At 60.9% G+C, this 26,115-nt stretch overlaps 3 protein-coding genes across 8 annotated transcripts in view; all 3 read right to left on the bottom strand.

The window, feature by feature from the left end:
• Window positions 1-3,275: 3,275 nt before the first annotated feature.
• TMEM82 (transmembrane protein 82) lies at window positions 3,276-7,748 on the bottom strand. Of its 2 annotated transcripts, XM_059914086.1 has the most exons (6): window positions 7,052-7,235; window positions 6,837-6,909; window positions 6,462-6,636; window positions 5,424-5,841; window positions 4,014-4,201; window positions 3,276-3,684 (listed from the first exon to the last, which is right to left on the bottom strand). In XM_059914086.1, the coding sequence occupies exons 1-6, from the start codon at window positions 7,137-7,139 to the stop codon at window positions 3,595-3,597; spliced, it is 1,032 nt and encodes a 343-aa protein (XP_059770069.1). In that variant the 5' UTR covers window positions 7,140-7,235; the 3' UTR covers window positions 3,276-3,594. The 2 variants fall into 2 exon arrangements, with proteins under 2 accessions (XP_059770069.1, XP_059770061.1); XM_059914078.1 differs by having other exon boundaries at window positions 6,837-7,748.
• A 102-nt stretch (window positions 7,749-7,850) lies between these two features.
• Window positions 7,851-12,150, bottom strand: SLC25A34 (solute carrier family 25 member 34). 3 transcript variants are annotated; one of them, XM_059914097.1, is made up of 5 exons: window positions 11,545-12,148; window positions 10,824-10,889; window positions 10,571-10,723; window positions 10,035-10,169; window positions 7,851-9,395 (listed from the first exon to the last, which is right to left on the bottom strand). In XM_059914097.1, exons 1-5 carry the CDS (start codon window positions 11,962-11,964, stop codon window positions 9,213-9,215), a joined length of 957 nt encoding a protein of 318 aa, XP_059770080.1. In that variant the 5' UTR covers window positions 11,965-12,148; the 3' UTR covers window positions 7,851-9,212. The 3 variants fall into 3 exon arrangements, with proteins under 3 accessions (XP_059770080.1, XP_059770090.1, XP_059770099.1); XM_059914107.1 differs by lacking the exon at window positions 10,035-10,169 and having other exon boundaries at window positions 11,545-12,150; XM_059914116.1 differs by lacking the exon at window positions 10,571-10,723 and having other exon boundaries at window positions 11,545-12,149.
• A 1,583-nt stretch (window positions 12,151-13,733) lies between these two features.
• The window catches only part of PLEKHM2 (pleckstrin homology and RUN domain containing M2), a 38,609-nt gene continuing 26,227 nt past the window's right edge, over window positions 13,734-26,115 (bottom strand). For 2 of the 3 annotated variants that reach the window (XM_059914055.1, XM_059914045.1), the window contains 14 exons: window positions 25,890-25,949; window positions 22,588-22,816; window positions 19,893-20,738; window positions 19,512-19,581; window positions 19,275-19,365; window positions 18,882-18,946; window positions 18,459-18,547; window positions 17,724-17,856; window positions 17,309-17,499; window positions 16,882-16,947; window positions 16,041-16,200; window positions 15,517-15,696; window positions 15,310-15,426; window positions 13,734-14,664 (listed from right to left, as the gene is read on the bottom strand). In XM_059914055.1, coding sequence (XP_059770038.1) covers window positions 14,527-14,664; window positions 15,310-15,426; window positions 15,517-15,696; window positions 16,041-16,200; window positions 16,882-16,947; window positions 17,309-17,499; window positions 17,724-17,856; window positions 18,459-18,547; window positions 18,882-18,946; window positions 19,275-19,365; window positions 19,512-19,581; window positions 19,893-20,738; window positions 22,588-22,816; window positions 25,890-25,949 — 2,435 coding nt within the window. In that variant the 3' untranslated portion in view covers window positions 13,734-14,526. Of the gene's footprint in view, window positions 14,665-15,309; window positions 15,427-15,516; window positions 15,697-16,040; window positions 16,201-16,881; window positions 16,948-17,308; window positions 17,500-17,723; window positions 17,857-18,458; window positions 18,548-18,881; window positions 18,947-19,274; window positions 19,366-19,511; window positions 19,582-19,892; window positions 20,739-22,587; window positions 22,817-25,889; window positions 25,950-26,115 lie in introns of those variants that run through there. The other variant, XM_059914063.1, reaches the window with a different exon arrangement.

Here is a 26,115-nt window from a genome sequence, read left to right as displayed (position 1 = left end):
GATTCCTCTCTTCCTCTCAAGCCCACATCTAATTGACCAGGAAATCTTATCAATCTTTCAAAACATGTTCAGAATCCAACTACCCTGGCCACCTCCACGGCCACCACCCTGGTCCAAGCCCCCGTGCTCTCATCTGGGTTGTTTCAAATGCTTTCAAACTGGTTTACTGTTTCTACACTGTCTATCCTAAAAACAGCAAGGAGAGGAATCCTTTAAAAACGTAAAAGTCAGATTATGTCACCTCCATGTGCAAACCCTCCACCGGCTGCTCATCAAAGGGGAATAAATTCCTAATGCTGGCTGTGGCCCTGAGCGATCTGGTCCCTGCCCACCTCTGTGACCTCATTCCTGCCACTCCATCCTCTCTGTGATGCTCCAGCCATGCTAAATTTCCTGCTGTTCCTGGATTCTCCCAGCTTGTTCCCACCTCAGGGCCTTTACCTGTGCTGTTCTCTCAGCCTGGGGTGTTCTTCCCTCAGCTTTCCGCTTGGCCTGCTCCTGCAGTCCATTCAGGTCTCCTCAAAGAAGCCTTCTGTGGAAAGCAGCTTCTAGAACGGCCCCCTGAGGACCCCCACCCTCTGCCATGCCCTTGTGTAATCCCTTTCTCTAAAGGGTGGGCTAGACCCAGCGACTTGCTTCTAACCAACAGAATACAGCAGAAGAGTGGGATGTCGCTTTTAACACAGGGTTACAAAGATGGTGACTTCTATGGTGACAGTGACTTCCACAGTCAGGAAGCTGGCTGCCATGTTGTGGGCTGCCCTGTGGAGAGGCCCACGTGGCAAGGAACTGAGGGAGACCCTGGCCAATAGCCAGAGAGGAACTGAGCCCCTCGGTCCCCTAGCCCATGAGAAACTGAATCCTGCCAACAGCAATGTGAGTGAGACTGGAAGTGGATCCTGCTCCAGTCGAGCCTTAAGATGACACCATAGCCTTGGGTGACACCTTGACTGTGGCCTGTGAGACTCTGAGCCAGAAGACCCAGCCAAGCTGCACCTAGATTCCCAACCCCCAGAAAAAGTGAGACAATAAGTGTCTGTTGTTTCACGCTGCTGTTTCAGGGTCATTTGCTACATAGCTGTAGATAACAAATACACCCTCCTTCACCCTTGTCACTCTATCCCCATACCCAACTTTTTTTTTTTTTTTTTTTCCCAGCACCAGTTGCTACTTGTGCATCTTGCTCATCCTCAGTATTTGGCCCAGAGCCTCGCCCCCTGCAGATGTTCAGTAATAGGGGAAGGAATGCAGGACATCAAGAGGGACAATGCCATAGCTCAGAAAACCCACAGGTGGGGGGGCTCAGGAGGGAGGAGGAAGGCTCACCACAATCCCAGGTGCTCCAGAGGTACCATTCCCTCTTAGCAGGGACTGGGGCTCGGGTTTCCCGCCTCTTCAGAAGGATGCTGTTTCGGGCCCAGGATTTGGGATCTCATGGTCTGTGGCAGAACAAGTTCAGCTTCATGCCCCTGTTGCAGACCATACCTTTTCGATTTCTTCTGCCCTCTGGACTTCAGGCCTAGTTCTCTTTGTTTGGTAGGGCTCACTAGAGTGATCGAATTTTTATACCCTTGTCAGATTTTTCACAAAAATAATTTAACAGATAAGAAAAGAATACTATTCCAGCCCACGTGGCCCAATTTTTGTTTGGAAAACAGTCCCTGTGCCCATAAAAAGGAAAGGACTGCCAAGTCCAATCTCCTCCCAGCCCTGTCCCCACTGGGCCCCGGGCTGTATGGGGGGCTGGGAGGCTAGGGAACCTTCCAGCAAAAACATCAGGCCCGAGTTGGAACCCGGCGTCCAGTCTGGCTCTGGCAAGGGGCTGGCCCTGTGCTCACCTAACTGAGCCATTTCCTCCCAGACTGGGGCAAGTTTCCTGCCCAGAGGGAACCAAGCACACTCCCAGGCAGAGGTGGGCTGGGTTCTGTATTGGGGGAGGGACATCCACAGGCACTTCCCCCACCTCAGCTACTCTGGGGCTGAAAGGCCCCTCCTGGGGGTGGGATGGAGAGCAGGGGATCAGAAGTTGGGCTCGAACTGTCTGTTGGTGGCCATGAGCTGAAACCGCCCTGTCCGGCCTTGGGACCAGCCTGTCCCCGTATCTCAGGTGCACCCAGGGTGGGGAGTGGAATCCTAGGCCAGACTCTGTCTGTTCCAAAGCAGTAGACTTTGGGTGACCACGGTGGGCTTTGCTGAGAAGTGGGACCCATTAGAGCCCGGAATCCTCGAAGAACCTTCTCCAGGTCCCACCTCCTCCCTGGTGCCTCCCCTGCCTCTCCCAGACAACCTGACCCTCACAACCCCTTTGGAAGCCCCCTGGCTGGGAGTCTCCTTTGCTCTGTTGGGTCCCTCCTGGGAAAGGGCCCCTGAGTTGGGGTCCTCAATCCCCATGGACACAAACTGCCTTGTGGGCTGGGTGCCTGGGCCAGGAGAACATGGGTGTGGGTAGAGCCTCAGGCTAACCTGGACAAAAGGTGGTGGGAACAACATTCCAGAACCTACCAGGAATGGACCTGCCGTATTTTTTATGCTCACCTCTGTTAGTTTCCCTGGCCCCAATTCTTCAACAAGAAGTGGGTAGCAGGGAACATGCACAGCACTTGAACTCTGCGGGTCAGGCTGCCTGATTCAAATCCTGCCTTGCCACCAACTAGCTGTGTGTCCTTGAGCAAGTTACTTAGTCTCTCTGAACCTCGGTTTCTGAATCTAAAAAGGGATAAGAGTACCTGCCTCTTGGGGCTGATGTTAAAATGAAATGAGATAATAAAAATGCTCAGCGCAGTGCCCAACACATGGTAGTTGTTCTTCTGACAGGCTCAGAGAGGGGCAGTGGCCTACCCAAGGCCACACAGCAGGTAAGCAGAGGAGCTGGTACCCAACCTTTTTCCATATACTCTGTGGCCTTCATGAGCTGGGCCCTGCAGGGGATACAAGGCTGAACAGGGCTGAGACGGGAAGGATCCTCGTGTCAGGGTCAGAGGCTGGGGACCAAGGGCACCGACAGAGGCCTAAGCATCGTACTCCCTCCAGTTGTTTCTTAGCCTTGGATGGGACAGGATGCGGGCATCATCCACCCAAGAAGCAGGTGAGTCCTAGACCATGTGCCCATCCACGCCACTGCATCCCCATCACCTCCTCAGCCACCTCAATGTTAAATTCCTGAACCCCAGGGACCCAGCTGGCCCATATCCCAGGAGCCTGCCTCAGTCGGAGAGCTTTGTGGCTTTAGAAAAGCCCCTTCACCTCTCTGTGTGTTCATGATTCTGAGACAAATCTGAGAGAATCACCTTTATTGTTTGTGGAAAGGGCAAGGGAGGTTGGTAAAGGGGGAAGCCATTCTGAGGATACAGTCTCTCCCCACCCCCCAACGCTCCGGGAAGGCAGGGCTGAGGGGCTGTATCCATTGCCCACCCTGAGAAAAAGAGGGTTAACCCAGCAGCCTCCATGTGTCCCCACCCTCTGAGGGGCCCAGCCCCAAATCCTCCCCTCCCTCCCGGGGGGTCCCCAGTGCTCCAGGTGGGGGGCAGCCCTGCCATTCTGCTTCCAGGTGAGTCCGGGCGGCTCTGAGAGACTCCAAGTCCCTGCCGAGGTAACTCAGGAGGGGGCCGTCCCCTGCGGCTGGGCAGGTGCTGAGGGCTGGGGCTGGCTTGGAGCTGACGCGGAAGGCCTCTGGGGTGGAAAATCCTGAGGGCAGGCAGGGAAGAAAGGATGGAGGGCGCCACTCAATTCCCCCATCCCGCAGGGGGGCCTCAGCCTTCCGATTTTCAGGGCCTTCCTCCAGTTCAGGGGCCTCTGGGGCACTGGATAGGGTGGGGGGCGCCCGCCCCGCTCCTAGTGACCCTGGCTACCGAGGGGTCAAAAGTTAACCCCAGGTGGGAGAGGGGATTCCAGCTGCCTCCGACCCCCACCCCAAGAAAGGTCACCCCGGCTCTTCTGAAAACTTGTCGAGGCTCCCAGGGCTGTCTGGAGCGGGGCTTCAGTGTCTGGGGCACGTTCAGGGAGGGGGTGCCCACCTGTATCTGGCAAAGATCAAACAGGGTGCGGGTGCCCAGCAGACACCAGAACTCGCCCAGCAGGGAGATGAGGATGCCCAGGAGGTCCAGCCAGCGGCCCACGGTCAGCAGCAGCAGCAAGAGGCCGCACATGCGTACCAGCACCGTCTGGACCTGGCTCTGCAGGCCGGGATGCCGCTGCTGCTCCTCTACAGAGACACGGTCCCCGTCACCGTCACCGTCTGCCTGTCTGCCTGCCCTGAGGTCCAGCTGAGTCGGTTGCCCGGATCCCCCAGCTCCCCCTCCCGCTTTCCTCAGCGCGTGCCTTCCCCTCCCCAGGCAGCCCCGCTCCCTTCCTCCTCACCCACCCCCACTCCGAGCAACTACAGGGGCGCTTCTTCCTCCCAGGCCTCACTGCCCACCCACAGCCTCCCCCTGCAGTCAGGACAGGAGTTGTCCTGACTCCTCTTTCCTGCACTCCCTCGTGCGATCCATCAGTAAGCCCTATGAGCTCTTTCTGCCAAGTAGATCTGGGTCCCAGCCCCCTTCATCTCTCACAGCAGGCTTCTCATTGGGCTCCCGTCTTCTGATCTTGACCCTACAACTCAGTGTGTACTCAGCAGCCGGTAGCCTTCTCAACACACTAACGAGATGAAATCATTCCTCTGCTTATAATCCTCCCAGGATTTCCCACTGCATTTGGAGTAAACTCCAAACTCCTCACCTTGTGAGGTCCTGCCCCATGTGACCGGAGTCCCCTCTCCGACCTCATCTCATCTCTGACTTGGTCCCCCTTGCTCTCTAGCCCCAGCGATCCAAGTTTTCACCAAGCATGCTAGGTTCATTCGCACCTCAGGGCCTTTGCACCTGCTGCTCTGCCCGCCTGACTGCCCTTCCTTGTCCTGACTCTTCCACCCCATCACTACCCTGCAGCCAGGTGGCTCCTCCTAGAGCCCAGATCTGATCAGGCCACTTTCCCCTGCTTAAAACCCTGCAATGGCTTCTCATCAGACTGCCTTGCCTGGATGATGACAGCTCTCCATCAGGCCCCTGTGAACCCAGCCAGCCTCATCTGAACCACTTGCCTCCGTGACAACACTCCAACCTTTTTCACGCCTTGTCTCACTTCTGGGCTTTGGCATTTATGGTTCCCTCTGCCAGGATCTCCTTTGCTCCCTCAACTCTCCCAGGGGCTCCTGCTTATCCTTCAAGGCCCAATTCAAGTACTGTGTCTCCAGGCTCCCCCTGCACGCTGCACCCTTATCTGAGCTGCCCCACTGCGTGGCCCCTGCTAGCAGGCTGGGTGCTCTGGGGTGGCAGGGGCAGGGTCTGAGTGCCGTCGGCCTCCCCAGGGCCTAGCACAGCGCTGGGCCTGGGTCAGACGGTGGGATGTGAGTGCCGAGTGAAGGAACTGCCGCCCGTGACCCTCACCCTGCATGTAGATGAGCAGCAGGGTGTAGCAGATGGTGAGCGGCATCCAGAAACGCACAGCCTCCGAGGTGGTCAGGAAGTCCCGGTTGAGGAGGGCCACGGCTGCCAGGTTGCCCACTGCAAAGGTCACGGCCAGGGCGCGGCCCAGCAGCCGGGGGAGGCCGCGAGCGCCGGCCAGCAGGCCCAGGCAGACCCCACAGTAGCGCTGGCTGCTGTGCAGCTCGTAGAGCTGGCAGACGTGGCGGCGGAGGCGCCGGGTGCCCGAGCTGAGCAGCGCGGCCAGCCCCAGGCCCAGCAGCAGGTTCAGCGTGTGCTGCGGGGCGCCCTCCTGCAGGAAGCTCAGGCTGCAGGTCAGCCCACAGCCCAGTGAGTACTGGCACAGTAGGTACAGCTGCAGCCTCTCGGTGCCCCGGGCGCCCTGGGCGGGGGAGGTGGCAGAGAGGGGCCACGATTGTGAGGGCTCAGGCCACTCCTCACCGCGCGGGGACCCAGAGGGTGTCAAGGTACAGATGGTCCACTCTGTGGGAGGCCGGGGCCCGAAGGAACCTCAGGGGCTGTTCCCAAAGAGGGAATATTGCCTTCAGGTCAAGCCCTACTGGGATCATTTCTTTCAGCTTAATTTCAATCATGATGATTACTTGGGACCTATCTGCCTGCTGAAGGGTGGTGGCTCAAAGCCTTCGAGACCTGGGTTCAAAGCCCGACTCTACTTCTTGCTGGTTGTTGGCCACGGATAAGCCACGTAACAGCTCTGGGCCTTAGTTTCCCATGTGTGAGATCGGGATCACAGCAGACTTTTACCCCCTGTGGTTCTGAGGATGAGATGATGCACTCAAAGCATCTAGCACAGGGCCTGGCTCATGGGAAGCTTTCGACATCTGGGAGCTGCTGTGTTATCTTCTTGGACTGGGGTGGTGTCCACTCTGAGTGGAGACTCGGCTTTGGCGGTGACAACTGGGCCCAGTTTCCTGTACTTGGGGGTGAAAACTAGGGCCCAGGGCCGGGCCGTCCTCACCCACCACCTGCCTGTGGTCTTACCTTGTCCAGGGAAAGCAGCATGGAGACAGCCCGGAGGGAGAACTCGAGCACCACGAGGGCGGCCACCCGGACCCCCACGATGGTCAGGATCAGGGCCAGCCCTGCCAGGTGCACGGTCTCCAGCGAGGCCCACTGGGCCCGCAGCCGCTCCTTTTCAAGCCGCCGCTCCGGGTCACTGTGGAGGCAGAGGGGGTGCGGGCAGAGGGGCAGAACCACCAGCCTCGTCCCTGGAGGGGGTCCCGGTGCCCCCAGCCACACCCTGGGGGTTAGGGACGGGTGATCTCTTCCTCCCAGTCCTCCCCTCGGAGGAGGCCGGAGTCGCATGCAGTGTGGGCTCCAGGGGGCTGGGAGGGGGCCGGGGAGGCGGGCACTCACTTGGTACAGCCCACGAAGAAGTAGACCTTCAGGAGGTTGTTCAGGACGGAGACTCCGCAGGCCCCGACGAGGCCTGACGGGGTTAGTAGGGAGGGTAGGTAGCTTGGTAGGGTTAGAGGAGGGGGCGGTGGGAGACGCACGTGGGTGGCGTACGTCTTGCGCTGGGCTGGTGTCCCGGAGGGGGCGGGGCTGAGGGGGATGGGGGAGGCGCTCACCTTGCAGGAGGGCGTCGAGGAGGCTGGAGCCCCACTCAAGGGAGGGGAGGCTGGGGAGCCAGGAGGGGAGGGACAGCAGGGAGAGCATGGCCGCCAGGATCCAGCCCCAGCCTCCGGCCTGGTCTGCGCCAGCGAGACCGCAACGTCACCACCACCGGGCAAAGGTGGTGGAGGCGAGGGGAGGGGCTGGGAGGGGTCAAAAGCCCAGGCGAGGGGAAGGGAGGGGAGGGGAGGGGAGGGGAGGAGAGCCAGGGCCTTAAACCTTTGGGCTGCTGGGTTAACACCGCTGCCCAGGGACTCCCCATTTGGGCAGCATGTGGTGGGGGGCATCTCTGGGTGGGCTGGTTCTGTCCTGCTTTTCTCAGGACAGAGACCAACCCACCCCTGGGCCTTGCCACCCATCCCTTCCTGAAGCCCCAGGCCTCGCCTCTTCTGCCCTCCCCCAGCCTCCGGTCTCGGTCCCCCCCTCAGCCCAAGGTCTGGAAGGGGGGCTTCGATCTCCCCACAGCCTGAGGTCAGGCTCTTCCCTCTCAGCCCAAGGTCTGGAGGGGGGCATCTCTCCCGCCACAGCCCGGTGCTGGGATCCAGCTCTGGGCCCTCCCCTCCTGCGCCGTAGGGCAGCCCGCCTTGACGATCCTCCCCGTGTCCACTAGGTGGCAGGCCTCACTTGGCCTGAGGGGCGGGGCTGGCTCGCCCCCGTTCTTTTGGATCCTCCTTTCTCAGACCGAGGAGAGAGCGCCACGGGTGTGGGTTCAGGGGTCGGGAGACTGAGGCTGCCAGCAGAGGGGAGTCGTTGAAGTAGACAAAATAGAAAACTTTATTGGTTTGGAGTGTGCAGTAGGGCTGCCCCTGGGGAGCAGCTCTTTGCAGACATGGGGTGTGGCAGGGAAGGTAGTTCAGGCTGCTTGACCTCTCGGCCAGTCCTGCCCCTTCAGGGACTCAGCATCCACTTCCCTAGAACAAAGGTCGGTGCAGGGCTTAGGAACACGCCCATGGTGGGAGGGCGGCTGCAGCGTGGGGAAAGAGCCTGGGATGAGGACGCCCAGCTCTACTACCTTGGGCAAGTCACTTCCTTTCCCGGGACCTGAGTCTGCTCACCTGAACAATGGGCACCATCAAGCGCTACCTTTCAGGACTGTCGTGAGAATCTGTGCAAATGTCCACAGTGCTGGACACCTAGGAGACCCTCAGTAAAAGCCCTCAGTTGATGCGCTGAATTGTGTCCCCTTCCCCTCCCCAGATTCATATATTGAAGTTCTAACCTCAGAATGCGATTCTTTGGAGGCAGGGTCCTAAAGAAAGCAATTCTCCAAGGAAGTAATGATGAGTAAGTTAACATGAGGTCATTAAGGGTGGATCCTAATCCAATATGACTGGTGTCCTTATAAGAAGGGACTAGGACACAGACACACAGAGGGAAGACCATGTGGGGACACGGAGAAGACGGCCACCTACAAGCCAAGAAGAGAGGCCTCAGAGGAAACCAACCCTGCCGACACCTTGATCAGACATATGGCCTCCAGAATTACGAAAAAATAACGTTGTGTTGTTTAAGCCGCCTAGTCTGAGGTCCTCTATGACGTCGGCCCTGCCAGTCTAACACAGACGATGACATTACGGCCTCACGATGCTCCCCAGGGCGTCCCCACATGTACAGTGATCCCTCAGGGGCACCCCAGCACCCATGGTCCTGGCTCTTGCCAAGGGCACAGGTCTGGGCTGGGCAAAGCTGGGTTCTCTGCCCCTTCAAAGCTGTGTGGCTTTGGTCAAAGCACTTCACCTTTCTGAGCCTCCGCTTCCGAATCAGTAACAGCATTTTACTATCTCGTACTGTGTGAGGACTAAGCGAGCTGGTGCACGTAAGCGGCCCAGCTCACAGTGATGTTCACGCCCTGGAGCGGTTATTAGAACAATGAGATAAGGTTACCCAGGGCAGAGAGGGAAGAGAAGCTTTCTGGAGAACAGAGTGGGTGGTGATTCAAGGCGGATCCGTTGGCCCTGGGTGGGCCACGGCGGGGCTGGGTTGACCACAGCTGTCTACACCCTCCCCGAACCTGTTGCAGGGCCTGGGCCTGGGCGGGCTCCGGGACGGCCATTCCCAGCTGGAGCGGGCCGTCGCTTCCTGCCAAGGGCCCGGCTGTGTCAGGCTGAAGGACGCCGCCTAGCTGCCCTGGTGCTGGGCCCGCCCGGCCAGTTTCCGGAGCTCATCCCAGAAGAGCATGCTGAGGATGGTGTGGGGACCCAGGCGCAGGTAGGTGGGGCCCAGACCCTTGTAGAGCGCCAGGGGGCCCTCCTGACGCCAGATCTTCACCAGGCAGTCGGCGAGGCCGCCATACAGCCGGCCCTGGGGACAGACACAGGGCAGACATCACTACAGGCGTCGTGGGGCCCTGGCTGGCACAACGGGGTGTGTCTGTGTGTAAGGGCTTCTGTGGCACATCAGAAAGGGCACTCCCCCAAGCTCGGCAAATCATATAACAGTAACCCTTCGGGCTGTGAAAGTTAAAAAGGGGCCTCTTCCTCCAGGCAGCCACAGCCCCAGGCCAGGGGCTCAGCTTGGTTAGTGGCATGCAGGTGGATTTCACCGCTAACTCAGCCCGTGGAGGGCACCTTTGTGTTGGGCACACCTTGCACCAGTGTACGTGATGGCCCCTGTGCGTCTGTGAGGCTGCGGGGTCAGGACTCAATTCCAGTTCAGGCTCCTCCACCTACCGGCTGTGTGACCTCAGGCAAGTCACTTGATCTCTCTGAGCCTCAGTCTCCTCATCAGGAGAATGAAAGTTGTTGTGAGGACAGAATAGAATCCAGGTGTGAAAATGCTTAGTACATGCTTGGGACATAGGTGTTCAGCAAACAAGCCGAATTAATGTGTGTGCGTGTATGTCACACTTCTCCGTGTCTCTGGCTCTGTGTGTATGTGTGTGTGTGTGTTGGGGGATGCTGTCCAGCTCCCACGCCCTCCCCGACTCTGTCCCCTGCTCACCCTGCCCGCTCCGTCCACAGGCTGATTGTACAGCCGCGTGCTGACCACGTCGAAGGGGGTCATGACTGTGACCACAGCTACGCTGCTAATCATGCCCCCGGCCAGGGCCACCAGCCAGCTGTCCTCTGGGAGCCACTGTGGGGACGTATGGCTGCTGAGCCCTGTAGTGCCCTCCACCCCACCACGTGGTGCCCACCCCATCCTCTCAGCGCCCGGGGGCTGCAAGAGCTAGGGAAAGGGGGCCAGATGAGGCCCCTCCGGCCACTCCCCCACCCCCACCGCCCACTGCCCTGAGCTCCTTTGCAGCTGGAGGGTTCACTGCTGACTCTCCACTCTTGCTGGACCCGAGGGCCAGAATCACGGCCCTGAGGGCAGAGTCAGGGCCTTCGGCTTTCTTAAGGGGCCTGTCACCAGCCCCTGGGCTTCCCTGCGTGGGGTCCAGCTGGAGATGTGGAGGCACGATAAGGGCCCGGACAGAGAGGGAGAAAGGAGGCCAGAGGCCCTTGTGCTCCTGGGTGTGGGTGGGAGCTCCTCACCTGTTGCTCCTGCACCCAGGCCTTGGCGGAGGCGAAGGTGGCCAGCTGAGCAGCCGAGCCGACCATGACCCGGGGCACGGCCCCACCCACACCCTGCCACAGCCCCGCCAGGCCCCGCTGCCGCCAGATGGTCCCCAAGGCATCCAGGACGTTCTGAAGGGAGAGGGCACAGGGTCACCGGGCGGCCCCTGCCCGCCCAGGGGCCCATCCAGCCCACCCAGCCAGGGAAGCTCCGGGGAGTGACGGTCCCCACCTGGTGAGGGTGCTGGTGTCCCACAGCCATCGCGGCCACCGTCTGGGCCTGCAGCTGCGTTTTGACCTGTGAGAGCAGAGGTGACACAGGGCCTGGGGACGGAACCTTAGAAGAGCCTGGACAAGCTGTGCGTGTTGAGGGCACCCCTCCCCGGGCCCTGACACCCACACCTCCCTGAGCCCACACCTGCAGCTTTGTGGGGGGGTGTGGAATAGGGTTGGGGGTGAGGCTCTGGCGTCGGCTTGGGTCTGCATCTGGGTGTGACCTGGGACAAGTTACTTAACCTTCTCTTGGCCTGCCTGCTCACCCTGGGAAGACTGCTCTGGGGACCAAGAGAGATGATGACTGTAGCATCCAGGCTAGGATGTGGGGCCCTCTCTCGTTGGAAGCTTTATGCTTAACTTGCACAGGGCACGCAGGAAGACAAGTGACCACGTGGGTCTGAGCCAGCACACCTCCTGCCACCCTCTGCCCCCTCCCCCGGCTCAGGACCAGTGGGGCGGGGGCCCCAGGGGAGCAAGGTTCAGGGCGAGGCCCTGGTGCCCTGGACCAAGGGGCAGATTCCAGACCTGGGCAGGGACGTCCCGGGGAGCAGCCCCACCCCATCTGCTCCACGGAGCAGCCCCACCCCATCTGCTCCACGGAGGCCAGCCCAGGAGGCTGCAGAGCCCCCATGGGAGCTGGGTCACAGGGTGGGAGCAGATGGAGACAAGGCACTCACCAGGTAAGCAGGGCTCCCCACGAAGGCTCCCAGTGCCCCTGCCACCGCGCCCGCGACCACGGTGCCACCCGGCTGCTGGGCGAGCCCGGCCTGGCATGCCAGGCTGTAACAGTAGAAGCGGACGCCGTTCATGAGGCCCTGGTACAGGAGGCCGGCAGCCAGCCCCTTCTGCAGGCCGCACAGCCCATCCGCACGGGCCACAGCGACGACAGAGGCCACAAAGCCCCGGTAGTGCCGAGGATAGGTGCCCCGGGCCTGCAGCTCCCCCTGCAGCTGCAGCCGCGTCTTCACCACCTCCAAGGGGTTGGTGAAGACACAGGCCAGGCAACAGGCCGAGGCGCCCAGCACCAGGTCCACGGCTGGAGCCACCGTCTCCATGGCCTCCGGGCCAGGGGCCGGCTGTGCCCGTGTCAGGGGCATGGGCACGGGCCCTGGGGTGGCGGTGCTTAGGCTGTCTTCACCCCCACAGGACCACAGGGCTGGGGATCGAGGGAGCCTGGGGCCATGTCTGGAGGGCAGAAGTCCGGGTCAGAGAAGCCGGCTCCTGCCAGGCGGCCCTGCTCTATCTCAGGAGTCCACCTGCTCTGCTCCTTCCTGGGAGCCTGGGACACGCCCCCACCGGCTCTGGACCAATCCCAGCTGCCTACGTCCCCCACACCTCCCCGCCGCCGGGGAGGCCCTGGACCCTGGGATCTGGGGGAAAGGTCACCAGGGCCCCAAGGGAGACGCGGGGGGGTGGGGGTGGGGGTGGGGTGGTGTGGGGCAGAAAGTGCCAATCAGCCAAGACGCCTCCTCCTGCCCCTCTGGTCCTCCAGCCTTCCCTCTGGCCCTGGGGCAAAGGGCTGGTGCTGCTGCCCTCCCTCTGGCTTGGCCAGTCCTGCTGTAGCTCAGGGCCCTGGGCAAGAGGCAGCTGCTTGGGAGGCTCGTCTCAGCAACTCAGCAACTGCCCCCCCACGCCCACCCCTGCCACTGTGTGCCGTCCCCTTTCCCGGCCTCAGTCTTCCGGTCTGGCTCCCACGGTCTGTGGTCCCACTGCCAGCGAGGGCAGAGGGCTCTGGAGTCCTGGGGAACTGATCTGGAATCCCAGGAGCTGCTATTATGTGTGCCCTGGGCAAGTCAGTTCCCTTCTTTGCGCTTCAGTCTCTCCATCTGTAAGATGGGGATATGGATACCCACTGCAGAGGTTCTTTGGAGGATTACAGATGTGTGAAGAAGGCCTAGCACAGTGCTTCACTCAGTAATAGGCGGCCCACATCCCCCCCTGCCTGGGGGCCCTGGGTGGGTAGGAGATGGAAAAATAAGGGCCACTGTGTCTCAAGGAGTGACCTTGTAGCTTTGGTCGCTCACCTGGTAAGGACTTGCCCCCTAGTCCTGCCCCTCCTCTTGGTGGGAGCCGCTCCTGGGCTGTGGTTCTCTGGAGCAGAGGCCCAGGCATGGGAATGGACCTTTGTGCCTGGTGAGAAGGGACCTCCCAGCCCTGGGCACTACTGCCAGGTGCCAGGCTGCTCAGGTGGGGGGCCAGCACCACCTTGCCCACCATGGCCTCTGCCCCATGGTACCTCTCTCCTGCCAGGGCCACCTGCATCACCCAAGTCCCAATCAGAACCAGAGGCAGGGCCGCCCTGCCCAGAACCCCACCTCTGTGGCCTCCACACCTGCTTCTCCCAGGTGTCCACCCCTTTCCTCCCAGCTGTGAGGCCCTGGAGGCCGCAGTGCCGAGGGGCTTGAGGGCTGCAGAGCTCCTCCTAGGCCTGGCAGGCTGGGCACCCTCCGGCCAGCCCCGGGCTAGCAGCTCAACAAGAGGTCTTGGGGACGGCTTGGATTCTCCCGGGTTGATCCCGAGTGGCCGGCACTCAGCCCCCAGAGCTGGGGAGGCAGGGCGGGCAGGAGCGCCCTGCCCTGGCAGTGTAGACACGGCCTGGGACTCGAGCTGGTGGCTGCCCTGCCCTGGCCACTGCAGGAAACAGGAAGGAGGGCGAAGGTCTGGCCAAGAAGCCCCCAGGGCCCGAACCCCTCCACACAGTGCGTGCTGGGGGCAGCCGCCAGTGATCTGGACCCCGGTGTGGGCACAGAGCCTCTGATGGAAGAGCATTTGTGGAATGAATGAGGAACGAAGGGCCGAGCGGCCTGAGAGGAGGCGCCGGAGATCCCTCACCTCCACCCTGGTCAAAAAGGGCCAGTGACAAGTCTTGGCAATATAACATGTCTGTTTTATTTTAAAAAACAAAACCCAGGCCACCTGACCCCTTCCCCCAGAGGGCCGTCTTGGGAAGGACCTGGCTCCAGCCAGGCAGGGGACACAGGCTGGTGGGCTTTGCTCCTCTCCAAGCCCTCCTCCCTCCCCTTTGCTCCTGGCAAAAGGAGATGGCCTGATCCCTGGGTCCTACAGGCACTGCCAGGTTTGGAGGAGGGGAGGTAGGGGGCCGTGGACATGCAGGGCCTCCTGGTAGCCAGGGAGGGCCATCCCGGCCCCCTGCAACCCCCCGGGCCCTGGAAGGCAGGGAGCAGTGTGCTTGGGGATGGAGCTAGTGAGGAGAAGACATGCACTGAGACCGCGGTGTTCCAGCTTCCCTCCCAGCCGGGTGAATGTTCAAACATGAACAGGGATGGCCGGGCACTCAGAGCCCCCAGGGCGGCCTAAGCCTCTGCCCGGGCCCCTGACCCAGGGGAGGAAGAGGGGCTCCTGCCCTCCCGGTCCTTCTGCCCCCCTCGTGGAGTGAGGCGGTGGCCCCGGGGAAGGGGGCCGTGCATCTGCAGAGCCCATAGGGCTCGGACCCTCTGCCCCCAGCACTTCCCAGTTGCCACCTGCCGGGCAGGAGGCCCAGGGTGTTGAGCACCCGTTCTGGATCCCTGGGAGGGAGACCTTGTCTCAAGCCCCACTCGGTGGTTCTGCTGCCCGGGAACGAGGGTGGGAGCCTGGCCCCGAGCAGCCGCTCGCCTGCCTCCCTCTCCTGCCCCTCCAGGGCGCCAGCCAGCTCCGCCTCAGCACCAGGGGTCCCGGGAGGCTCTGCCCCGGCACAGGCTGTCGCTCCGCTGCCAGGCGCTGTGGATGAGGCTCAGGGCGTCCTCGAACTTCTTCTTGTTGGAGGCTTCCTGGATGGCCTTACGGGGGAGGTCCACCTGTGTGGGGCGTGCAGGGAACCTGAGGGCTGTACCAAGAGCCCTCAGGGAGCCGAGGGGCCGTGGGGTCCCCCCGCACCAGGTGTAACCTTGCCCTGGAACTATATCCACGCTGCTGAGATCTCCTGCTCCTCAAGGAGGGGCTCAGGCCGACGGGGTGAGGCTCCCTGAGCCGCCTCCTTCCAGGGAAGGCCCCGGTTCTCGGAGGAGGGGGCTGGGGGTGGGGCCGGGAGGCGGGCCGTGGAACTCTGCCCAGGGCTGGTCCGGAGCTTCCGCGGGGCCGCCCAGCACGTGCTCAAACTGTGATCTGTCCAGGCATTCGATGAGGCCCTCTCAGCCTGGTGCTGAGCTCCGTGCCCCCATCATCCGGGCACAGCTCTAGCCCCACCGGAAGCACTTAATGCCGGCTTTTTCATGGGAACTGAGAAGGTCAGGAATGGCGTTTCCTGGGCTCTATGCTTAGCTTTAGCCTCACACTCACTGGGAGGCAGGGTCTTGCCCCTTTGGTTTTACACATCCATGTCCATCCCAGAGCTCCTAGTATGGTGCTGCCCTAGGCCCCCAGCTCCTGCCTCGGTCTGTGCCGTGCAGGGCTCCTTCCCTAGGGAATGGCTCCGCTCCGCAGGGGCCTGGGCAGCCGGCTACCTGGTAGATGGTTTTCCACCCGGAGTTCAGTGCAGACAGGAACCGGTCCAGTTCAGATGTGCAGCTCAGGTAGATGACCCAGGGTGGGAGGGGCTGCTGGCTGTCCTGGGAAAAGTCCTGGGGAGAGCGGGGGCCCCAGGTGAGCAGACACAGCGCTCCTTCGGCAGGGCCTGCCTCCATTGCCCACCCCCCCCCGCACCGGCTCACCAACACACAGTACTCCTTGCCCGGCTCAGTGGAGACGGCGCTGATGTCGGCCAGCTGGGCGGCGCCCAGGGAGCGGAAGAAGCTGGTCTGGCAGTCCTCGTGGCACGTGAAGAGGCGGTCATCCGTGATCACCAGGCAGCAGGGGATGCAGGGGCTGGGAGTTACCCCCTGGGGGATGACCTGAAGGGCACCGGCAGAGCGGAGGGGAGAGGCAAGCTGGCGCTCTCCAGGGCTGGTCTGCACCAGGACTCCCCGCGTCAGGGGCCAGACAGCCCCTCTGCCCCTCCCTCCAGAGGCCAGGCAGGCTCTGCCCACCTCAGGAGTACAGGGGCCGACAGGGGTGATGGTGGGAATGTCAGGCCACAGGCGGCCCTAACCTCCAGGGTTCACTCCTGGGCTGGCCCCTGGAAGTCCCATCTTGGTCCTCAGAGGCTGCTGCATGACTCGCGTGGGCTTGGGGAAGGGACCCTAGGGACCCGGGGTCGGGTTGGGAGGCAGTGAGCGGTGGGGCAGGAGGCCCTCACCCCTTTGGACACGGCCTGGCAGAGGTGCTGCATCCAGTCGGCCATCTCGGCCTCGCTACCGGCGCTCAGCTCCAGGCAGGGCCGGTCGGCGAGGATGACCTGGAAGGCGTGGGGCCGGTCCGTGGTGCTGGATCTCCGACAGCCACCGCACTGCTCCCCCCTGGGCCAGAGGCGGAGGGTGAAACTGGAGCAAGGGGGCAGGGGGGCAGGGGGCACGGGCGGAGCCCCTGGGGTTGGCCTGCCCCGGAGTCCCGAGGGCTGGAGGACACCAGAAGGTGGGCCAGACCCCTCCGGCTCAAAGGAGAAGCACAAAGCTGTTGGGCAGCCCTGCCCCTTTTCTGTGTAACACCATTTATCTCCACAATCGCCAAGGTTCATCTAGATACCTGACCAGGGCCAGGTGAGGGGTTGAGAATCAGCTCTTGGCTCCCGCCCTCTCAGAATCAGTGCACATTCATTCCTGCTCCCCTTACGGGCCTGACGTTTCCTCCAAGCGTGTGTGTGTCCATCCTCCCCATCAGGTCAAGTGCTTCCCAGGGAAAGGACCGCCTCCCCTATCAGATCGGGGGACTGCCTCCCCTACCTGACGGGATCCTTTCCGGGCAGGGGGCTCCTCTTGCTTCCCCACCCCCTCCCCGTGCACCCAGAGCTCAGCAGACCCCAGGGCACTAAATGGGGGTGGGGCCGAGGCAGAGGGAGGCTGAACTGACAGGAGGGAGAGCCAGTTCAAGCCAGGGAGGATGGGAGCCCTGAGGCTCAGGCCCAGCCGGAGCCTTGACCTTCAGGCAGCGACACAGGCCCCGACACCTGCCCGGCACTTCCCATCGCCCAGGACACTCACCCCATGTTCACCGAGAGCAGGGGGGTGACATCAGTGCGGTCGGGATACTGGTAGAGGATCCCGTTGCTGCAGGGGCACAACGTGGCAGGGGTGAGGCCTGTCCAAGGAACTGGGGGCCGGGTGGAACCCAGATCCCAGGGACCCCCACAAGCTGGGGCCTGAACCCCAGAGGCCAAGGAGCCCGGGGCCTGCCTTCTACAGCAGGGACGGTGGAGAAAGAACTGCAGAGGCACAGCAGGAGCGTGTGCCCCCAGCCCTGGGGACGGCCCGAGTCTTCACCTGGGGCATTCTGGGCTTCCTCGGGCCCCAGATGGCTGGCTCTACAGAGAAGATCTGGGATCCCAGGGGATGTCTACTCCAAAGCCCTTGACGGGGAGGGCGCTGTCCCCCAACCCAACCTCCGGGCCAGAGCTGCGGGGGCTCCCACCTGAGCACCACAAAGCATGTCTTCCAGTGCTCCTTGCCAAGGTAGGAGGTGCCCGCCTTGTAATGCAGCATGCCTTCTTTGGTGATGGCACCCTCAGGGGGTGAGCAGTGGCAGGGGATGCGGCCCAGGGACTCATCCTGGGGGTCCTCCCAGTGCACAAGCCCGTAGAAGCGCACAGTAACGGTGGTCGCCTGGGGAGGGGGCAGGGGACAGAGCGGTGAGGTCTGGGCCAGAAGCAGGAGTGGCCGCTGGTGGGGTAAGGACACAACCCGAGTGGGGAGGGGGACAGGCCGGGAGGGAGAGCCCCTCCCAGGTGGGTGACGGAGAAACGCTAAAGACAGCTATTTGCACCTCTTGACCCTAATACCAGGGCTGTCATCTCGGGGACAACACCCCCTCCTCCCCAGGTGCTTACCTCACACTTAGATTCCTGGGCCACAAATTTGGCCAGTGCCAGCTTCTCCATGGTGGCATCAGTCAGGACGCTGGGGTAGGGTGGTTCCCGACAGCCCTTGATCATGGCTGACTTCAAAGAAGCCAAGAAGAACCTGTACGCGGAGTGGGGTTTGCTGTCAGAGGCCCGAGGCCCCCACCCCTCAAAGGGACATGGCATAGTCCTGGGGACTTCCGGCCTGAAGGGGGTCACAGGATCTTGGGGGGAGGACCTGGCTGGAACCAGAGCTCTGGGTGGTGGGTGGGGCAATGATGCGGCAGCAGTCCATGGTCATCAAACCGTGGCCGGGAAAGGCCTAACCCTTCCCAGTGGCCGAGGGGTCTTGGGTTGTGACCTTAAGGGAAGCAGCAGGACTTGTACGAAGACCTGATCTCAGGACAGACAGTTTCCGTATGGAAGCACAGGGGGCACGTGTGGCCCCAAGGCCCCGCAGCCGGGCTTGTGCTTTCTCTCCTGTGGGGATGACTCCTGCCAGCCCCCTTCCTCTCTGTGGGCCACTGAGGGTCTGAGGGCACCAGTCCGTCAGTGTGCCTGTCACCTCCCTGCTTCTCTGCCCGGCCTGCAGGCTCCAGAAGGAACTTATCTCTGCTTTCCACTCCTTCGTACCCCAATTCCCACCCTCCAGCCCCAAGGGTGTGGCCAGGCCAGTGGTGGATGCTGATTCTCCAGGCCTGCAGAAGGGGGCGTGTCACTCACTCGGCCAGGGCCACGTCTGCCGTGTCCAGCAGAAACTGCTTCCTGCGGTTGGTGCACACCAGCTTCACTGTCTGCTGGTCGAGGCCCACCTGCCAGAAACCACACCCTCACATGCACACGGGGCTTGGCCGCAGCTGCCAGAAGGGGCAGCCGTGGCCAGATTGAGAGCGGGCTGGGGAGGGAGGCAGCGCGCTCTGAGGTCACCACAAGGTGGGGAGGGATGGTCAGATGTACAGCGGAGGACGAGGTACCCTCAAGCCTGCTCCTTATCCCCGGCATCAGGTACAGAAGCTGCTCGGAGATAAGAGCTGGCACCCACCCCCGGGGCTGAGGCAGGGGTCAGCCTTGCTCTGCAGGGCTGAGGCGGGGCGGCCCGAGGAGCCCTGCCCTACAGCACACACCAGTCACCGAGCCTGAACTCACCGACACATAGTCAAGTTCATTGTAAGAAACAGCCTCTTCCACCAGGTATGGCTTCTCTGTGGCCCCTGAGAGAGGAGATCCCAATGTCTATTACCCGCAGTGGCCTCTCTGTCCTCCCGCTGCCCCTTTTTCTAAGACCTTTTCTCCACGAGGACCCGTCCCTGGCCTGCGATCTGAAATGATGAGGTAGGAGAACGACATGGGGTGCTCATGGAGGGGGGCCCCAGGCTCGTGTCCTGGGGCAGCTGGGACTGCTGACAACCCGTTTCATCACCACGTGCCAGGCAGCAGGGAGACACTAGGGGCAGGGGGAAGGGAATGAGGGCGGCGGCCAGTCTCATCCTCCACGTGCCCTCGGCAGCTGCCCTGGCCTAGCCCGGGGGCGGCGGGCACCTTTCCGGAGCAGGTAGACATAGCAGTCTGTGAGCAGCACGTACAGCAGCTGCAGGTTGCCCTCCATGTGCCCTGTGCTCATCCGGATCATCTGAGGGGCCGAAGCAGAGAGGTCAGGCACTGCGGCGCCCGCCCTGCCCCAGACCGCCCGCTTCCCCTCGGAGCGGAGGCGGTGGCCCACGCGGCCTCGCCCTTGCTGTGCCGGCTCTTGCTCAGTCCTGAGACCCTGGGACTTACTTTGAAGAGCTGCTCTTCGTTTTCTCGAAACACGTGGATCATCAGCAGGAGTAAGTGATTGTTGTCTACGCTGCGAGGGGGGCAAGTGCGGGCAGGGCGAGATGTCAGCCTAGGGCAGGGGCGCGAGAGGCCACACGGGTGCACAGAGACGACACACACGCCCGGGGGCGATGCAGGCACCCCGAGGTCTCATGTTTGCAGTGGCTCTGCCCCCCACCGGGAGCCAAAGTGAGGGAGGGGAGGACCGCACCCCTTCCTACCTCCCAGCCCAGGCTAGGTCTTCCGGGAGTTGTGCTTGGTGTATCTGGAGGGCAGATGCCCAACGTGCCCTGATCAACAACAGGGGCATCTCAGGCAAGCGGCATAGACAGACTGGCTCACCTGAACTCTGCCGAGTGGCTCATCTCAGAAGGGCTTCCCTGCCCCTCATCCACCCCAGAGTCCTCGGCGCTGCTCAGACAAGGGCTGGGCTGGTCTCGCTTGAGTCGGCAAAGGGTTTCCTGGGCCCCAGGCTCCCGCTCAGACACAGGTCCCTCACCGACCAGGGGCAGCCGGGTCTCCAGCTCCTGGGCCTCTGGCTCCTGCGTCTCCCCCGGCGTGTCCTCTAGGGGCCGAGGCGCCTGTCCCGGTCCTCGTCCTCCTCCCTCTTCTTCTTGGCCAGCAGCCGCAGGGCTACCAGGAACATGCAGCGGTTGGCCAGGCCCTGCAGGGTCATGGTGGCCGCCACCTGATGCAACAGTGCTTGGACTCTCGACGGTAAAGCGGTAGAAGTCCATTGGGGCTGGAAGCCCCTCACTAAAGTCGCAAAACGGCGGCCTCTCCGGGGCGTCCCCGGGAGAGCCAGTCCGAAAGGACTGGTTGGGGGGCTCAACGTGGGAGCACCAGGCGCTAGGGTCCAGCTGCCCGTTGAGCTGATCAATGACCTTACTCAGGGGCTGCCCCAAGCGCTCCATGGAGGTGTCCTTCATCTCGGGGATAAGCAGGCCCACCTGGCCGGGCTCTGCGCGCTCGCTGCCCTCGGCTGTGCCGCCGGGCCCCTCCGTCTCCACCCGGGCGGAGGCGAGGGTCTTGTCTGGGGAGACCCGCCCGGGGCCTGGGCTGCTGACGAGGGTGTCACCACTGCCCCGCCTGGCGCATGTGTGCTGGGTAGAGGCCGGGTGGAGTGGACTTGCTTCCTCATCCGATCTGGGCTTCTTCTTCTTGCCAATTTTCTTCTTCTTGGTGACCCTGGATGGTAGTGATGGGGAGAGGTTTGAATCTGAGCACCCCAGTACTGAGGGCAACGAGACGGGCTGGGTCCAAAGAGGTGATCTGGGACTTCCCTGGTGGCTCAGTGGTTAAGAATCCGCCTGCCAATGCAGGGGACACGGGTTCGAGCCCTGGTCTGGGAAGATCCCACCTGCTGCGGAGCAACTAAGCCCACGAGCCACAACTACCGAGCCCGTGTGCTGCAACTACTGAAGCCCATGTGCCTAGAGCCCATGCTCCACAACAAGAGAAGCCACCGTAATGAGAAGCCTGTGCACCGCAACGAAGAGCAGCCCCCGCTCGCCGCAACTAGAGAAAGCCCGTGCGCAGCAACGAAGACCCAATGCAGCCAAAAAATAAATAAAAATTAAAAAAAAAATCATTTAAAAACAATGTCTTTCAAAAGAGGTGATCCTGGGCGAGGGACCTCTGAGAGCGCAGCCAGACCTTCAGTGGTCCCGGGCAGCACTAGGTGGGAGGCCCTGGGCTGGGGGCCGACAGTGGCTCAGGCCCCAAGTACTTCCCACTGCCGGCAGAGGCAGGGCCAGCACGAGGGAGGCACAGACGGCAGCGGCCAGAGGAAGCCCTGAGCGGGTCCTGTGAGTTCTAGCTGATGGCACCACTGGGCTAGCTGTGCTCTAGGGAACAAAAACAGGCCATGGCTGGTCAGACCAGTGGCCCCCCTCTACTCAGCCTCCCCCTAGGATGTGGGCAGCCGACCCTGAGCTGATCCTTCTTTCCGTTCGGGGTCATTATGGAAAATTCAAAAGAATCAAAGCCTTTTGAGCTCAAACTCCTGGCACCTTGGTTCCGAGTTGGCTGGAGTGGGCCTGGCTAAGCAACCCTGGGTCTGAAACCACTCAAGCTGCTCTAGACTCCAACCAGCCTGTGGGAGCTGGACTCCTGGCTCCAGTCACTGGGGAGCAATTCCCCCACCTTGGGCCGGCGAGCCTCTGGGAGGTCTGACGTGCACATCTTCTTATTCAGGGCGGAGAGACTCAAGAGCCGGAGCCGGGGAGGTCAGGGAGCCGAGGAGGCTCGGGGCCGAGAGTTTCCCAACCTGTCATCCACCTCCTCCTTCCCTGTTACGTCCCCAGCAGTATGATGAAGGTGCTCTTTTTTTTTTTTTTTAATTTTATTTATTTATTTATTTGTTTGTTTGTTTGTTTGTTTATGGCTGTGTTGGGTCTTCGTTTCTGTGCGAGGGTTTTCTCTAGTTGCGGCAAGCGGGGGCCACTCTTCATCGCGGTGCGCGGGTCTCTCACTGTCGCGGCCTCTCTTGTTGCGGAGCACAGGCTCCAGTCGCGTAGGCTCAGTAGTTGTGGCTCACGGGCCTAGTTGCTCCGCGGCATGTGGGATCTTCCCAGACCAGGGCTCGAACCCGTGTCCCCTGCATTGGCAGGCCAATTCTCAACCACTGCGCCACCAGGGAAGCCCCAAGATGCTCTTCTTTCAGCAAGCCATGCTGAACTAGAATTAGTATGAATCTCAGAAATTGTGCTCTAATGGCCAAGAACTCCCTTGGAACGACGTCCAGGCTGAAGGTGTTTTCTGGATGGACCGGACAAATGCCCCAGCAGTCTGGGCGTGGCCCCAGAAGCCGGCCATGTTGATGCCTGTGTCACCCATCTTCCAGGCTCGGGCCCTCTGTTTCCTCTTGATCAAAGAACTACTGAGCAGGGGAGAGGTACCTAGTCTCCGGGAAGGTGCCCAAATGCCTTCGGGGGGAGGAAGGTCCTAGTCTGCGTGGACTAAAAAGTGATGCTAGGAGTGGACAGGACGGACACCAGGACACTCACCCAGCTTCTCGAGGCCCCTCCCCACTGACCTGATGACCTCGAGCTCTGTGCAGGTGTCTGGCAAGTCCGGGGTGTGGGGCTCCCCCTTCTCCTGAGAGGCGGTGTGCACAGGGGTGGTGTCGGAGGAGGACACGGTCTCTGCCTGGTCCTCATTGAAGGGGTTGTGGCGCTGGGTGGGACTCTTGGTGGAAGCCTTGCTGCTGGTCGGGTCCGAGGCAGTAGAGCGGGGGCCACTGACAGTGTCTGTGAGGTCTCCATCTGGGAGAACAGGAAACACGAGACAGCCCGTCAGACACCAGCTGGGGAAAGCAGGCCCCCAAAGCATGCCTTATCTCAAGAGGGAGGCAGGTGAGTTCTTTTCAGGGAAATCTGATCGGGGTGGCCTTGTTTTAGGAGTAGAAGCCCCAGGCCAACAGGACACGGGATTTGTGCTTTAAGAGCAACTTGGAGGGATGCCATCACCACCACCACCACTGGGGGCCCCCGAGAGCTCACAACAATGTGGCCAAGTTTGAGTTAAGAGCTCCAAGGTTAAGCAGCCTCCAGGCTTAAGCCCCTTGTGGATGGTGACCTTGATGCCTCAAAAGATGGGCTGCACACCTCTCAGGCTAACCTTAGAGCCTCCTTTAGTGCCAGACACCCCTGACCAGACTGAGATACCCAAAGTCCTCTGAAGGGTCCCCCACAGTGGCAGATACAAAGGAACCAAGGAAGAGAGAAGAGAACCAGGATCAGAGAAAATGAGGGGTACAGAGGCTGCGAGGCCAGGCTAGGTAGTCCAAGGGTGAGGAGCGGGGGGGAGGGCAGGAAGGAGGGCCCAGAGCGCGGTGGAGAGGGCAGAGGAAGTAAGAAAGGTGCGCAGAGTGACTGCCCCCTCGCCGCCACAGATGCCTTGTGGGCCCTTCTCCCTCGACATCCCAGCAGGCACCCCTTTAAGGCGGGTGCTGCCAACTCCATTTCATCCAAACCTCAGCTTGCCTACTGGTCCTCTCTGGGCACACTCTCTCCCAGGGCTCTACCCTGGGAGATGACGCAGCCCCTCTAGAGAGAAGCTGGTTTAACGGCTGCCCTCACCTCCAACCGTCCATCCCACGTCACTGGAACGGGACACAGAGGGGAGGGAGTGTCAGCACGAAAGCACATAGGGTGTTCATCCAGGGGCAGATGGGAGGCCGCCCATGCTGGCAGAATAGCCTGGGTGACAGTTAATGGCAAAGCACACAGGATGTTCACGCTCCATCTGCAGCTCGCACACATCTTGCTGGCCTGTATCTGCCAAAGGAGACGTGGCAAACATGCTTCCTACCCTCAGCCTCATCTGGAAGGGCCAACCTGCTTAGTGGATCTTGGAAACCACTGGGCAGCTGTCTGCTGGCGCAGCACATCATCAAAAGTACACTGTCTTTTAATATAAGGACAAAGGAGGGGACAAAAAACAACTCCCAGCTCTGCCAGAAAAACACTAGTGAAATATGAGACTTTCTTCAGATGTCCAGGGACCCGAGCCAGAGCCCTAGTTCTCAGATGCGGAAAAGCCTGCCCTTCAGTCTGAAAGAAGCCTCCTGCCAAGCCCACGCGTTCCTGGTCCAGCCCGAGATGTGCGGTTACATCCCCCTTGGGGAGGGGGTCCCAAGAGGTGGGCAAGCAGATCATCGGACGTGGTGGGGGTCAAGGCTGCGATACCCACCAGTTCTTTTTTTTTGGCTGTGCTGCGGAGCATGCGGGACCTTAGTTCCCCGACCAGGGATCAAACCCGTGCCCCCTGCAGTGGGAGCGTGGAGTCTTAACCGCTGGACCACCGGGGAAGTCCCTACCCACCAGTTATGTAAACGAGCCAAGGACCATGGAAAGGCCTCCCCAATCCCCACCCCAGGGCCCAGAGCTGCCCTCCAAATCCTGCTCTCCTCCAGGTCTGAGGAGAAGACAAGGCCTCTCCAAGTAAGCTTCCAGAACCGGCTCAGGGATTCTTCAGTGCTCTAGGAACTCAGGAAAGCAGGAGATCGCTGCTGGGACAATCTCAGCCGGCCCTGGAGCCTGGCCCGGCCCGCGCAAGCAGTGTGAGTGGGCTGTTAGTTCTCAGGCCACAGGGAGCTCTGGAGGGCTGCAGACGAGGGTCAGGCCCTGCTTGTCAAGTGACTGCAACAGGCAGCAGGTAGCTGGGTCAGGAGGGGGTTAGTTGTTAGATCGGGGGGGGGGGCGGGGAATCAATGCCCAGCATGTGCGCTGCGAGAAGAGAGGCTGAAAGGATGAATGATGTTGTTATGATGGAATTCTGGATTTCAAGCTAATCTTAACTTAAAACAGGGGACTCTTCCATGGTACTCTGTTGGCCAGATGACATAATTTATTTTTCCCAATGCGGTATCTTATTTCCCTCAAACTTAAGCTATTGCACACTTGCATTACTTGGGAAAAGATCATCTATCACCCATGACTCAGATGACGGCTCTGACAACACGGGGCTCAGCTCCGAGCAGCAGGGAGAACCGCCGTCCCGCGGCTCCGGGTGACCAGTCGGCACCTCCTCCTCCAGAGGCTGCCCCCCTGCCCCCACCCTGGGTGGAAGCAGCCCACAGGGCAAGAGGCTGTTTAGTAAGGGGGGTCTGGTTATGGCCTCAGCTTTAAGGAGGAAGGATTAACCTTCTCAGAAACATGTCCCCTGCTTGGGGTGATCCCGGGAATCCTGGGAATAGCTCATGACTGTTCTCAAGCCCAGAAGTGGCGTCACCAGCAGAAAAATGCCCAAGCATTGCTGCCACCTAGCGGACAGGGTGGGAGGGTTGACAGATTTTATTTTAGTCGGCCTTAAAACTTGAAAGAGAATCTCCCTAGAGGGAGTTTCAGTCATGCCAGGGCAATTTCCCTCGTTTGGACCTCAATCTCTTTCAAAAACACCCGAGAGGAAGCCATTAAGAACAGAATCAAGCCCTCTGCCTTTGCTTCCTGATGCTTCTGATACAGAAGTGCATCGGACCTAAATAGGAGCTTACAACCCACATGTTCCAAGGCAGTGTTTCCCTGCGCACATCTGGTGCGTCGAGTGGCACTGGAATCAGGAAGGGTGATCCGTGTGTCCCTGGAACGCAGACACTTAGCGACTCCACAAGGCCACTGCATAAAGGCAGGAGTCCTGCACTGGGAGAAGGGGTTGGCCTAGGACTCAAGGTCAAGTTCTCCTACTGCAGAATTCCATCTATCAGAACACCAAACTTGGCTTTATTATGATCATTGACAGTATTATAAATAATGAGCTGATTTTGAATCATGCAGCAAGCTTGGTATGGAAACGTGGCAAAACAGGAAAAGAGGGTAACAGCGGACTCTGTCCCACCTTCCCAGTCTGTGCTGGGTACAGACGGCACTGCTGGAAACACATCTCCAAAATCATAATCTATAAAAATGAGGGACAAAACTGAAGATTAGAAACACAGGCAGTGGAAGGACAGGGAGGGTGGGGGCAACAGGGTGGGAGACATTGGGAGAAAACAAGAGAGGAAAAATTAAACGTTCTACATTTTATCTGACAACCTCAGGGGAACTTATGAGGACCCCAGCTC

This window comes from Balaenoptera ricei, chromosome 1 (assembly GCF_028023285.1).
Source record: "Balaenoptera ricei isolate mBalRic1 chromosome 1, mBalRic1.hap2, whole genome shotgun sequence".
Classification (NCBI taxonomy): Eukaryota; Metazoa; Chordata; class Mammalia; order Artiodactyla; family Balaenopteridae; genus Balaenoptera; species Balaenoptera ricei.
The sequence above is the reverse complement of the archived record's forward strand: the minus strand, read 5'-3'. Positions and strand labels throughout refer to the sequence as shown.